Genomic DNA, 13,623 nt, shown 5'->3' on the forward strand with positions numbered 1-13,623 from the left:
AAGTAGTTTAAAGTTTACGAATTGCAAGAATGCCTTTTGATATCTAAGCAATGTGTACTAAGGAATGCAACCTACAGAAAAGCTGGTATTCAAAATCGGAATTATTAAAAATTGTAGTGGAGGCAGTGGGGGCTTGGAGGGCGGCAAACAGGAGTGCATGAAGAGCATCAAAATAAGCTCAAGTGATTTACCATTGGCTTGGTTTCTTCGGGAAATTTGAAGAATTCATACTTATTTATACGTTTTCAAATATTTATTTAAGTGCCTACAACGTGTGAGGCATCTAGGATGTCTCGGCAAACGTGGTACATAAGTTCCTCGCTCCAATAGAGCTCACATTTGGATGTCTTCTAATTCTGAACCTGAATGCAAGAGCACAACACAGTCAATGAAGCAGTGAGCCCAGGAAGCCATGGATCTTCACAAGCCCCAGGAAAACTGAACATTTAAAACTTTCTATTTAAAACACAAGGGCACAGCAGGCTCTCGGTCTGTATGGGAAGGCCATGGACTACAATTCCCACAAGCCCTTGTGACCTCTCCGTTCTGCGCAGCTTCGCGGTATGAGAAAGACGGTCCTGTCAGGCGCACTCTTGTTGCATCATCAGCGTGCGCCTCCACCATGAAACAGGTTTGGACTACAAAAGTATGGCCGCTTCTGAGGCGGCGGTTACGTCTTCGTCGTCTTTGAAAACAGACACATGCCCTGTCCTTGAAACTGCAGGAACGGTCGCAGCAATGGCTGCGACCCCGCCAGCAAGGGCTGCAGCCGCGGTGGTTGCGGCCGCGGCCAGGACCGGATCCGAAGCCAGGGTCTCCAAGGCCGCTTTGGCTACCAAGCTGCTGTCCCTGAGCGGCGTGTTCGCCGTGCACAAGCCCAAAGGGCCCACTTCAGCCGAGCTGCTGAATCGGTTGAAGGAGAAGCTGCTGGCAGGTACTGCAGCCCGGGTGGGGACCAGGCTGAGGCGGTCGCTACGAGAGGGGAAGCACATTAGGCTTTTTGCGACGCTCGTGATTCAAGAGACAAAAGGAAGGGAAAGGGAGAATGACCATTGAATTAGCTCTGGACAGAAATCTCGGGCATCTCGGGCTTGGACTTGCCCTGACACGAACTCTTGTAGCCTACTTGGCAGTTGTAGTTCTCAGTGGGAGAAAAAAACCCATACTTACACAATAAAACCCTGCCCTTGGGCGTGCAGACCTATTTTCTGTAATCTGATCCCTCAGGAGGCTTTTGTTGGGTTCATGTGGATGAACCCCAAAAGGAAGTACTGGCACTTACCACCTAAGTTGCATTCCTCAGAATGTATTGGAAATGCAGATATACTTCGTTAACCAAGACTTAATAAAGTCGTTTTCATATTTTAGTGGGCCTAACAATTACTTAGAGTCTCTTGTACAAATATAGATTCCTAATCCCTGCCCTGTCCGAGATTGTGATTCGGATGGTTCAGGGTATTTTTAGGAAACTGCAAGTCTAAATAGTTGCTCCAGGTGATTCCAGTGTAAGTGGTTTATGGACCACGTTTGAGGAACACTAAATATAACTTGGTCACTAAGCTGAGAGTGTGCTTTTTATTGATTCGTTTATTCACGTATACTGGGAAAATACTAGAAGAGCCTAAAAAATCACCCCCTTAATCAGCTCGGATGATTTCACACATAAAGCATCCAGGATCCTTAAGTTCGTTGGACATATACACTAAACCAGGTCTGTGCTAGCCTATAGAGACTTGAAGATAAAAGATACTGTCTCTTACCTTAACTGAGCTGACAGCCTAGTGATTTCTGCACCCTGTGGTGGTAAAACTAGTTAGCTAGGTTATTCAAGGTTCTCCAGAGTTTGGCCGTATTCTATCTCGCCATTAAACCAGTACAGGGACTTTCTTACATTGTTTAGTGTCCCATGGAAAACTTTACACTTAAAAAAAATGCAAAAATAAATTATTCTAATGGGAATTATAACTGACAGTACAGATTTAAATGTTTATGGGCAAATAGGCACGCTCCTGCAGATGTTTAATTCCAGTATCACGACTACTCATTCTTTTATTAAAGTTTTGCTTTGTTGCCTGAAAGGATGACTCATTCAGAGGATGTCAAAGTAAGGAATTGCATCAAGGATATGTATTGTGGTGTCATCATAGTTTTTTAGTTTTCCTATATAGAACTGCTGCTTTCCTGATTTGTTAACTAAACTCTGGGTTTCTTTTTTTGTTATCCTTAAGGTAATGATTACCATTCTTTCAGACAAGTTTCTGACAAAGCCATATTCTGGCCTTCTGGCTAATCTCTCTAAGAACTGAATTTTCTTGTTGAATCTTAGTTAAAATGATTGTTTCAAGGCTGTTGCTAGGCTAGAATCTTTAGCTAGAGACATTCTCATTATCCTTGATTTCTATATTGTTTGTGATTGGCCTATTCTGTATTTATGTTAGTTAGGCTATGGCTTTCCAGATGTCGTTATAACTGGCTGTCAGAATTACTTGGGAAGTATTTGAGACAGAGTTTCGCTCTTGTTGGCCAGGCTGGAGTGCAATGGCGCGATCTCGGCTCACTGCAACCTCCACCTCCCAGGTTCAAGTGATTCTCCTGCCTCAGCCTCTCAAGTAGCTGGGATTACAGGCATGCACCATCAACTCTGGCTAATTTTGTATTTTTAGTAGAGATGGGGTTTCTCCGTGTTAGTCAGGCTGGTCTCGAACTCACGACCTTAGGTGATCCACCCGCTTCAGCCTCCCAAAGTGCTGGGATTACAGGCGTGAGTCACCGCGCTCGGCCTTGGGAAGGTTCTTAAAGATACCTACATTCTAATGTTAGCTGTATTTGACAACCATGGTCAGTGGTTGTGTCCTCCAATACCATTCCATGTCTTTCTTTGCGTTGATTCCTGTTATACTGCAATCCCTAATCTTTGTCTGTTGGGATCCTTCAAAGCCCTAAGTGTACCAGAATTTTATAGCTAGAAAATAATAAAAATCCACGAATACTTAGTTTAGTGGGGTGAACCAAATTCCCCACTTTATATAGTAGGGGCAGTATGTCTGCAAGTTAGAAGGAGGTATATTTGGGCACAAAGGGAAGATAGTATATTTATGGGGCCTTCTTACTCCAAGGGGTGTCAAGTTGAAAATACAAAGAGTTCCCCAAAAGGTTTCTGTTAATTTGTGGGTGAGAGATCCATGATGGGTTGCAAGTGACAGGCCAAGGGTTTGAAACCGAGGTCTGGCCTTTGAAGTTTATGTCAAAGCAGACAGCCATACCCTTCTAAGTACAGTGATGTCATAATTAGAGAATGATGCCAGGGTGTTCCAGAGACCATGGTTCTGACTCAGTAGAGTGATAATTTTCTTGGGAGGCCGAGCCACCCAGCATTCTTTTGGCCATTTAATCTGGCTTCTGCATTTCCATTGTTGCTTTGATTTCCCTCCTCCCTTGTCTGTCCACTCATTTCGTTTTCTTTGCTTTATTTTCTTTCTACTCTGCGTCAGTGTTGATAAGGAAGGTTTGATGGGCTTGGGGGCAGGTATAGATCAATATAGCAGTTCCTGCTTTTCTTTCTCACTTGACATCTAATAGTCAATACTCTCTCAATATGGTATATGCCATCATCAAAACAATTTATATTTACCCAGAAGGAAGCACTGGCCCTGTCTCCCCAAAATACTTTCAAGTTACATTATTTTGCCTTATTTTTATTTTTTTTTAAATAGGATAGGATCTCACTCTGTTGCCCAGACTGGAATACAGTGGCACAGTCTTGGCTTACTGCAACCTCTGCCTCCCGAGCTCAAACAGTCCTCTCCCCTAAGCCTCCCCAGTAGCTAGGGCTATAGGTGCACACCACCATGCCCAGCTAATTTTTGTATTTTATTTTGGATAGAGACAGGGTTTCCCTGTGTTGCCCAGGCTGGTCTCAAACTTCTGGGTTCAAGTGATCCATCCATCTCGACCTCCCAAAGTGCTGGGATTACAGACATGAACCACTGTGCCTGGCTCACTTTATATTTACAACAGGAATATGAGATAAGCCAGGCTGGCATCCTCTTTTTAAAGATCTAAATGCTTAGGAAGTTAAGGTGCAACTTAATCTTAGCTGCTTTCCACATAATGTTTTGTTGAGATTCATTTCTTTAATGAATTGAAAATTTTGGTTTTTCAATTTCAAGGAGACAGCGAATACAGGGAGTTTGGGAATTTGGTGTATTTAGAAATAGCCCTGCATGAGATGTACTCCCAGTGTTAGGTAGCTAGAGATACCAGCAAAGACCATGGAAGAGATTTAGAAATGGAAATTGAGGACTTTTAAAAGTATCTTTGTATATAAAAATTAACTTCTTTTCATGATTCTCTAAGAGCCCACCACTACCAAGAATTTACTAGATTTTTGCAGGTTAGTTTGGGTATTTACCCACCTTTTTAAAATGCCATTTTTCTCTTAGAGAATGAATTCTAGTGTCTTGATAGCTAATTTTGGAATACTCTTTCTTTATAATTTAGGGAATATACATTTTAAAATCTTTTCTTTACTGGTAACGAGGTCATAGTCTCTTAACATGTGAAGTTTGTATAATACTTTTTATTTGTTTTGAAAATGCCTTTCCCTCTTCCTCCCAAGTTTATGGAAATCCTACTTAATTTGTCGTGGTAATCACCTTTTTTTCATCCCCATTACTCTCGTAGAAGCTGGAATGCCTTCTCCAGAATGGACCAAGAGGAAAAAGCAGACTTTGAAAATTGGGCATGGAGGGACTCTAGACAGCGCAGCCCGAGGAGTTCTGGGTAAGAGATATGAAAGGAAATTAAGTGTCCACTGTCACTTAATATCAGAAAGAAACACTGGTTGAGAACAGATAGATTGACTAAAGCCTTATATTTTTCACTCTACTTTGGAATGTTTCAGATCTACTGGATATATATAGTGCCATCTTATAAAGAAGCCTTTAAATCGTACAAGGCCTACAAGGCTGTTAGAAATAGCTACTTTTATGTGTGGATGGGACTTTGAAAAAAGGTTTCTCTCTGTGCAGAAAAGAGTTAACATAGCAGGCCTGAAATTACTATCTTTAGAAAGGTCTGCTTGCACAGCTTGCCCTTGGCTGGTATCTGGGAACTTGGATTTTAGGAGTGTTCCCACCCTTCTCTGTCTGATAAGGCTGGTTGGCTGTGCCTCAGATGTTTCTGGGAACACCAGCTTTCCTTCTAGGAATCTGGAATTTTGCTCCACTGCTAAGGCAGAGCGTGCCTGAGTGATCATCCTCTCAAGTCCCCAGTAAAACCTGTGGGCACTGGGGTCAGGCATGGTGGCTCACGCCTGTAATCCCAGCACTTTGGGAGGCTGAGGCAGGCGGATCACGAGGTCAGGAATTTGAGACCAACCTGACTGACATAGTGAAACCCTGTCTCTACTAAAAATACGAAAATTAGTCGGGTGTGGTGGCATGTGCCTGTAATCCCAGCTACTTGGTAGGCTGAGGCAGGAGAATCGCTTGAACCTGGGAGGCGGAGGTTGCAGTGAGCTGAGATCATACCACTGCACTTCAGCCTGGGTGACAGATGGAGACTCGATCTCAAAACAAAACAAAACACAGCTTTGGGCACTGAGTTTCTAATGAGCTTCCCTGAGCGAAACATTGCACACGTGTTACCGCTTTTTTTGTTAGAGAAAGCAGCACGCTCGAGCATCCTCTCACAGGAGGGGGAGAGGATAAGGAAGCTTGTGCCCAGATTTCTCTGTGTCTTTATCTCTTATGGTCCAACTGTGTATTCTTACTACATCACTGTAAAAAATCTGAGCTATATATCAGTCTTTGAATGTGGGCTGGTCTTGGGGACTCTTGACAAAGGTAGAAGGCTCTGTTTGTCTGCCTATCTCTAATCTAATCTCTGAAATCAACTCTCTTGAGAAGGGGAAGCTTGAGAGGAAGTCATTTTCTGCTAGAGATATATTAGTTGACTATTTTATTGCTTGTGAAGGAAAATTAGTAGAATTGATCAAAGGGAATAAAAATATTTTATCCTTTTTTATTCCATCTGTTTTTTGTTTTTTGTTTTTTGCCCCTGGTGGAGATTCTGAAGTGCAAGTGTGTTATACACAGGCTAGGGTATATTTTACTCTGTAACTGCATGCTTAGTCACAGAACTACCTGCATACATTGGGATCCCTCTCAGTGCCCTCTTCCTCACATACGAGAAACAAACTTTATGGAACAATACTCATCTTTTTACATGCTCTGGTATTTTGTATTTTATTCAGTTTCATTTACAGCAAAAATTAGGTACAAAGGAACAACAGCAAACCTTGATCTAAGCTATCCAAAGTAAATGAGTGCTTATTTAAAAGGATAAAATTGGTGAAGAAAATGGTATGCTTCAAGAACATTATAAACTGTATGATTTTTGTATTTTCTAAAATTATAGGTTTATGTTGGCAGTAATATTTTTACTTGAGGTTAAAATAGAAAAAATCAGTTCGAGACCAACCTGACCAACATGGTGAGACCCTGTCTCTACTAAAAATACAAAATGTAGCCTGGTGTGGTGGCATGTGCCTGTAATGCCAGCTACTTGGGAGGCTGAGGCAGGAGAATCATGTGAACCCAGGAGGTGGAGGTTGCAGTGATCTGAGATCCCGCCATTGCACTCCAGCCTGGGCGACAAGAGCGAAACTCCGTCTCAATAAATAAATGAATAAATAAACAAACAAAATAGAAAAAATCAGGCTGGGCACAGTGACTCATGCCTATAATCCTAGAAATTTGGGAGGCCGAGGTGGGTGGATTGCTTGAGCCCAAGAGTCCGAGGCCAGCTTAGGCAATATGGTGAAACCCTATCTCTATAAAAAATTTAAAAATTAACTGGGTGTGGTGACACATACCTATAGTCCCAGCTACTTGGGAGGCTGAGGTGGGAGTATCACTGGAACCTGGGAAGTTGAGGCTGCAGTGATCTGTGATTGCACCACTGCACTCCAAAAAAACAAGCATAACAAAACAAAAACCCCAGCTAATAATAAGCATTTATTGAGCACTTACTGTATATAAGGTCTTCAGTTTTGGGCATTCGTAAGTTCTATAGTTTAATTCTCATTGTAACCTATAAGAGAAGTTATTACTATCCCCATTTTACAGAAGAAGAAAGGAAGACCCTGAGAGATAAAGTAACATGTTCACTGTCAGAATTAGTGAGTGACAAAGTCAGGATTTGAGCCAGATCTGCTCAGTTCCAAAGCATCTGCCCTATTGTGGATGGCAGATACCTGGCGCTCCTGCTTTTGTTCCTCGTGCCCTGTGCTCTTGGCAGAAATTGGGGCTTCATGATTCTTATCAGCTTAGCACTTCAGTAGCCTGTACCAGTTGATTAGAGTTGGCCTTTGAGTTGAAGCCTATGCTCCTAACCCTTCTGCTTTACTGTTTTCCAGGCATAGCACCACAAATACAAGAAAAGAGAGGATAAGATCTGTTGCTTATTTATGAATAGATCAATTCTATTAATTTCTAGTGGCAGTTCTTCATTGGCATGCAGAAAATAGTCATATTCAAGGCAGTGAATGAAAGTTTATTTTTTACCCTAAACCTAAGGCAAGCTTGTCCAACCTTTGGCCTGCGGGCTGCATGTGGCCTAGGGGGGCTTTGTATGCAGCCCAACACAAATTTGTAAACTTTCTTAAAACATCATGAGATTGTTTTGTGATTTTTTTTTTTAAACTCATCAGCTGTTGTTAGTATATTACGTGTGTGGCCCAAGATAATTCTTTCATTGTGGCCCAGGGAAGCCAAAAGATTAGACACCCTTGGCCTAAGGGATCTTTCTTTTTTTTTTTTTTTTTTTTTGTATTTCTTAGTAGAGACGGGGTTTCACCGTGTTAGCCAGGATGGTCTCGATCTCCTGACCTCGTGATCCACCCGTCTCGGCCTCCCAAAGTGCTGGGATTACAGGCTTGAGCCACCGCGCCCGGCCAAGGCCTAAGGGATCTTGTTGAAGCTTCCATTTTAGTATTATGAAGGGGCTGAGATTTGTATGTGTGGAAGAAACTGTATTGGAAACAGTTTTCTGGTTGGAGGCTTAATTTATATTTGATCACACAGGGACTTTTATGATGATATAATATGTTCATATGTCAGATGTATTAATTTTTCTTCTAATGCATGTGATTTCCAAGGAGAGAGAAAGTTTAAAAAATTGTTGGTGTTTAGTCACAGAGTAAGGGATGTTTGTTGTCCAAGTTAGCACTTCTGGAAACTTATGAGAAGACGATTTTTAATTGTGTGGTAAAATAAACACTGGACTCTAATCATACTTCGGTTTGTACACTGGCTACTGGCTGCTTTAATTACTAACTATATACACCCTAAGAAAATCCCATAACTTCACTGAATGTTTCTTCATCTCTTAAAAGAGGATAATGTCTACCAAAACTGAGTCAAAAGGTTTTCAAAAATATCTTACAAAATACCTATAGTATATAGATATATACTTTATCCTGTGAAGTGTTGTATACAGGTCTTTTTTATTTTTTTTTATTTATTTTTTTGAGATGGAATCTTGCTCTGTTGTCCGGGCTTGAGTGCAGTGGCGTGATCTCGGCTCACTGCAACCTCCGCCTCCCAAATTCAACTCCCAATCCCTGACTAGCTGGGATTATAGGTGACTGCCACCACGCCCGGCTGATTTTTGTATTTTTAGTAGAGTCAGGGTTTCACCATGTTGACCAGGGTGGTCTTGAACTCCTGATCTCAAGTGATCTGCCCACCTCAGCCTCCCAAAGTGCATGGTGAGCCACCATGCCCGGCCAAAAGGTCTTTTTTGAAAACAAACAAACAAAAGAAAACAAACTAAAACTGGACCTGTGCAAAAAAAATACACTTTTTCTTTCAACATTTTTTTTTGCAATATTAATGATGCATTTAAGAATTTAGCTGACAATTTAAGATTATAACCTGAAATTCAGGTTTATAATTCTATAGCATGATTGCTAGAGGGTTCACAAGTTTCTCAAAAATACATGGTAGGCAGGCCGGGCGCAGTGGCTCTAATCGCAGCACTTTGGGAGGCCGAGGCGGGTGGATCACGAGGTCAGGAGATCAAGACCATCCTGGTTAACACGGTGAAACCCCGTCTCCACTAAAAATACAAAAACTTAGCCGGGCGCAGTGGCGGGCACCGGTAGTCCCAGCTACTCGGGAGGCTGAAGCAGGAGAATGGCGTGAACCTGGGAGGCGGAGCTTGCAGTGAGCGAGATGGCGCCACTGTACTCCAGTCTGGGCGACAGTGAGACTCCGTCTCAAAAAAAAAATGGTAGGCAAAATATGGCCCTCTAAAGGTGTCCGTGTCCTAATTTTCATAACCTGTGAATATATTAGGTTACATCACAAGGAGCATTAGGGTTGTAGATGGAATTGATGTTGCTAATCAGCTGACTTTAAGATAGATTATCCTGAAATTTCCAAGTAGACCCAATGTAATCATAATATTCTTTAAAAGTGGAAGAGGAGGCAGAAGAGAGAGTCAGAGGAGATGTGGCAGTGGAGGCAGAGGTTGGAGTAATGTGGGTTGCTGGCTTTGAAGAGTGAAGGGGATCACAAGCCAAAGAATGGGGGCAGCCTCTAAAAGCTGGAGGAGGCAGGCAAGCAAAAAAATGGGTCCTCTAGGGGGGCTCTAGTGAAGGATTCTCCCCTAGCACCTCCAGAGAAGAACACAGCCAAGCCAACCCTTTGATTTTAAGCCTAGTTAAACCCATTTCAGGCTTCTGACCTCCGCAACTGTATGATAAAAAGTTTGTATTGTTTTAAGCCAGATTGGTAATTTGTTATAGTAGCAATAGGAAAGGAATACACCTGTTTATCATAAATCACTTAAAATGTAAATAAAATTTCTATATACCATTTCAAAAATGATGTTTTTAAATTTTAGAGGTTATACAAACAGTGGGAAAATTTTGAAAATACAGGAAAGTTGAAAATAAAAAATTATCCATTTTCCACCTTTCATCAATAGTCAGTTAACATTTTTGCCATATTTCCTTGTAGCTTTTTGTCCATGCGATTTTTAAAGTTGAGCTCTACTTCACTGTGTGTACTTATATATCCATTTTTTAAACTTAACGTTGTAACATAGACATTGTTCATGTTGATAAGCTCTTTGTAAACTTTATTTTTAATGGCTATAAAATGTTCCATCATATGGCTAAAATACAATTTGTTAATCATTTCCCTATTTGAGGTCCCTGAGGTTATTACCAGAGTTTTATCAGAACTGATTTTGTGAGGGATGTCTTTCTAGATAGAACTTGTTTGTTTGTTTTGTTTTTAGTTTTTATTTTTTACCCACACATCTGTATCAGCCAGGTGTTTCAGATTCTTAAAATAGATTCCTACAATTGGAAAGATACGAGCCTTGTAAGGTGATCCTATAGAAAGCTGGAAATACATGTATGGAGTCCATGCCTGTCCTAGAGAGACTCTCATCATAAACAAATTCTTTTTGATTTGAGAATAGGATACTAGGACATTGGATAAGTTTGGAGATAGTTGTTTTTGTTTTTTAATAGAGAAGACATTTGAGTGAGCACAGAACACTTGGGAGATAGAGTAGGAGAGTAGTGATTGTGCAACAGTGCATGGAAAACCCTGTCATTCATCCACTCTCTAAATTCTCCACACCTTTGCAAATGTGGTGCCTTTGCTCATGTTTTTCTTTTATAAGCTGCTCATCTCTCTCAGCACCTTTGGTTGTAGAAGTCCTACTGGCCTTTCCAGGTTCAGCTGAAATGCCATTTCCTACCTTTGAAGCCTGCCTGCTTGCTCTTCTATACTACTAATGTAAAATTTCATTTTGTTCTCCTGGTTTTTGTTAATATCTGTCTCTCTATTAGATTGTTAAATCACAGCTGAAGCCAGGTCTTATTTATTTCTGCACCTACACAATAAGTACTGAATACAATTTTGAGTGATTGAAGGCAAAACATGCTAAGTAAAAATTCTGTCCGGGAAACTAACCTGTGAATGAAAAGCTGCTGGTTGGCTAGGTCCCAACTCCAGATAATTTTTCTATATGCCACCACCATACTAGTCTTCCTAAAATTCTGCTTTCACTAATCACCTCACTTCAGTGGCACTTGGTTATTCTTAGGTATAAAATGAGAGGATTAAGCTGGGTAACTCTAAGATGCCTTCTTTTAAATTTTATCCTTCTGGGTCACTAAACTAGCTCAGAAACCATCATGAGTTCAGGATTTCAACCATGTTAAAGTCAAACGTGTCAGCCTGCTTCTAAGATACCCTGTGTTCAGTTGATAAACCCACTGTTCTCATCCTTGTATCTGAGAGTTTGTGCAATTATTTTCTTTTTTAAAACATGCTTCTCTTCTCTCTGTTGTGTTCCCTGTACATCCTTCAAAGGCCTAATACAAACTCTGAAATGCTTGAATGAAGGGTTCTCTGGCCTCTTTAGTCATTTAGAATGCTCCCACCTTTGCCTTGCTATGGCAGCTGTTCTCTCTCTGTTCATTTTGACACTTAATCATATACTATCATATTGTTATTTAGCATTTTTCACTCATTAGGCAACATTTCTTGAGCACTGTATTTTTCTGTATTTTATTTTCCTGATGAGATTATAAGCTGTTTTGAAGTTAGGAAATGTGTCACAAGTTTCTTTGCTTTTCCATTGGAAGTATTCCTCTTGGGATTATGTTTATAGTAGTTGTTCAAAAAAATATTGTTTGGGGATTTATTTGATTGGAATCAAATTGCATTGAATCTTTCCTGTTTGCCTCATCAGCAGTAGTATCTACAAGTTCTGTCATTTGAAGAGTATTATGCTCTTCAGAGGATTACTGAGGGCAGACTGTTTTGATCTTAGACCTTGAACTATATGACTTGGATCAATACAGATGAGTGCCATAGAAGTTTTGAGGGGGTTGGAATAGACTTTATGAATGAGTTGGGGCTTGAGCTGGGCTTCAAAGGATTGACTTTGAATACTTTAATAAGGAGTTGGTACTGTAGGCACTGGGACCCTACTAAGGATTGTTTGGGGGGCTTTGTAATGTGAAAAATAGGGTTTCAGAAATGGTTAAGAAGTGGTATGAATTGGAAGAGAAAGGGATAGGATGTAGAACTGTCAGGTTTGCAGTGATGTAGGCTGTTGGCAGTGAAAAGAAAACCTAGGTGAGTTAAGGTGGCAGAGGGAATGGAAAGGAAGGGGGTCAGCTCTTAGACCATTTGGTTTGAATCTTAACTCTACCAGGTACTGGTTGTGAGATGCTGGACAAAGTTCTTAGTCTCTTATTCCTATTTCCTCATCTATCTCATCTATCAACAGGGGTAATTATACCATCTTTTAAAGTTTTTTTTTTTTTTTTTAGATGGAGTTTTGCTCTTGTCGCCCAGGCTGGAGTGCAGTGGAGTACAATGGTACGATCTTGGCTCACCGCAACCTCCGCCTCCTGGGTTCAAGCAATTCTCCTGCCTTAGCCTCCTGAGTATTTGGGATTACAGGCATACGCCACCATACCCGGCTAATTTTGTATTTTCAGTAGAGATGGGCTTTCTCCATGTTTGTCAGGCTGGTCTCGAACTCCTGACCTCAGGTGATCTGCCCTCCTCAACCTCCCAAAGTGCTAGGATTACAGGCGTGAGCCACCATGCCTAGCCTTTTAAAGTTGTTATAAGGATTAAATGGGATAATGAAAGGAGAGCATTTCGAGTAGAATCTGATACATGGTAAACTCACTGAATGATATTTGCCGTAAATATTGAAGATATTTTTTCCAGTTTGCCAATCAGTACTCCTTGTTTGCTTTTATAATTCTGAATTGTGGTGGTTGTGTTGTGTTCTTATGCACATTGTATCTGTTGATGACAAATATTTCAATTCTTACAAAAATGTGGCTTCTTACAAAAAGAGAAGTGACTAAATCCTCTCACCCTCACCGAGTGAAATGTGTTGTCGTATGAATAATGTTTGAAATTTAAGAGAAAGGTAGGCCATTGTTGTACTTTATATTTGGTCTCTGTTAAAATACATTCTTCAGCCTTCATTTTACCTTGTATTCTTCTTTGTGTTAGACTGAGTTGTTGTGTTTCTCTTTTCTTGGTTGTATATACTGCTGGGTGCTAATCATCTTTAAATGGTTCATTAGCTATGATAATGGCTTTTGCTTTGTTTAATAATGAATTCTGTCAAAAGACTTTATCATACCCACTTGAACATGGTTAATTGTGCCATGTGTTTTTTACTGGTGCCCATATAAAATTCCAGTGTGTCCTTTGAGATTGTTCTAAGGCTTCATTATCTAATGGGCTGGGTTGAGGTTTCTACTGAGTTTAATGCTTTGAGAATGGGGAGAAAGGTCTTCTCATCCCTTCTTTAGAGTTTCTTATTTGCATGACAAGTTCAACTGTTTGGAGTAATAGGAGCCCTGAAATTTTGCTAAATATATGCTCTTTCCCACTTCACATTACCTAAGCCGGGAAATTATGACCAAAATATATAGCTATTTTAAAAACCTAGTTTTCAGAACAAAGTGTCATAATATTTCTTTCTTTGATTTGTAGTTGTTGGAATTGGAAGTGGAACAAAAATGTTGACCAGTATGTTGTCAGGGTCCAAGGTAAGAAT

General features: G+C 40.6%; 1 protein-coding gene across 2 annotated transcripts in view; it reads left to right on the forward strand.

Annotated features, from left to right (window-relative positions):
* Positions 1-273: 273 nt before the first annotated feature.
* The window catches only part of TRUB1 (TruB pseudouridine synthase family member 1), a 39,613-nt gene continuing 26,263 nt past the window's right edge, over positions 274-13,623 (forward strand). Inside the window, exons 1-3 of one of the 2 annotated variants that reach the window (XM_025397570.1) lie at positions 274-934; positions 4,684-4,782; positions 13,560-13,615. In XM_025397570.1, coding sequence (XP_025253355.1) covers positions 649-934; positions 4,684-4,782; positions 13,560-13,615 — 441 coding nt within the window. In that variant the 5' untranslated portion in view covers positions 274-648. The remainder of the gene's footprint in view (positions 935-4,683; positions 4,783-13,559; positions 13,616-13,623) is intronic. The other variant, XM_025397572.1, reaches the window with a different exon arrangement.

Source organism: Theropithecus gelada, chromosome 9 (assembly GCF_003255815.1).
Source record: "Theropithecus gelada isolate Dixy chromosome 9, Tgel_1.0, whole genome shotgun sequence".
Lineage (NCBI taxonomy): Eukaryota > Metazoa > Chordata > Mammalia > Primates > Cercopithecidae > Theropithecus > Theropithecus gelada.